The following is a 697-nucleotide window of genomic DNA, read 5'->3' on the forward strand; positions in this document are numbered from 1 at the left end:
TGAACATTTGAAAAGAAAAAGCTGCAAAGGATTATAGAGAACATCCCAATAAATGTATGGATGCATCATTCACTGTGACCTGAGGAGAGTTTAATGGTAATCCTCTGTTGGAAAGGAAAGCAGAGATAACGGGGACTGACCCAAAGGAGGGATCTTCAGTAGAAGCCTCTGCTGGACTTTCTGTGCCCACCAGGTTTGCATGGTGATAACACTGATAATTTATCAGACGATGTAAAAGCAGCTTTTAATCGGCTGTTCTTCCATATATTCTCTTCATTAGCTGTGGGTCAGATGATGCTTTCTTCACCTGACTCTGGAGCTCTGTGACTTCTTTGGCCCGTTCAGTCTGCAGCGTCTGAGGAAGGGTGGAGAACAAACTGGACGACAGCTGCTTCTGAAGGTCCTCTTTGTATTTCACCTGCAAGGACGACATCTGGTCGGTGAGGAAACAGCAGCTTTAGCTGTATTCTGGGTCCTACTGATCGATCCGGCATCAGTGGTTCTTTTTAGAGCCATGGTCAGATGTAAAAATTCATTTTGAAATCTCACATCCCAGTTTAGAGGCAATAAAAACAATTAAAAAGGCAGAAAAATAGAAGATTCATTCATTCATATTCATTCTTCTATTACAGTACAAAAAGTGAACAAAAAATCTGTCACTTTTATCAAAATTCATAAATAAAATGCATTTATTAAC

General features: G+C 40.2%; 1 protein-coding gene across 1 annotated transcript in view; it reads right to left on the reverse strand.

The window, feature by feature from the left end:
* LOC107098890 (nebulette-like) overlaps positions 1–697 on the reverse strand; it is a 55444-nt gene that overhangs the window by 9930 nt on the left and 44817 nt on the right. The window contains exon 30 of the mRNA XM_015396768.1: positions 308–418. Coding sequence (XP_015252254.1) covers positions 308–418 — 111 coding nt within the window. The remainder of the gene's footprint in view (positions 1–307; positions 419–697) is intronic.

This window comes from Cyprinodon variegatus, unplaced genomic scaffold, assembly GCF_000732505.1.
Source record: "Cyprinodon variegatus isolate N-32 unplaced genomic scaffold, C_variegatus-1.0 Scaffold819, whole genome shotgun sequence".
NCBI classification, from domain to species: domain Eukaryota; kingdom Metazoa; phylum Chordata; class Actinopteri; order Cyprinodontiformes; family Cyprinodontidae; genus Cyprinodon; species Cyprinodon variegatus.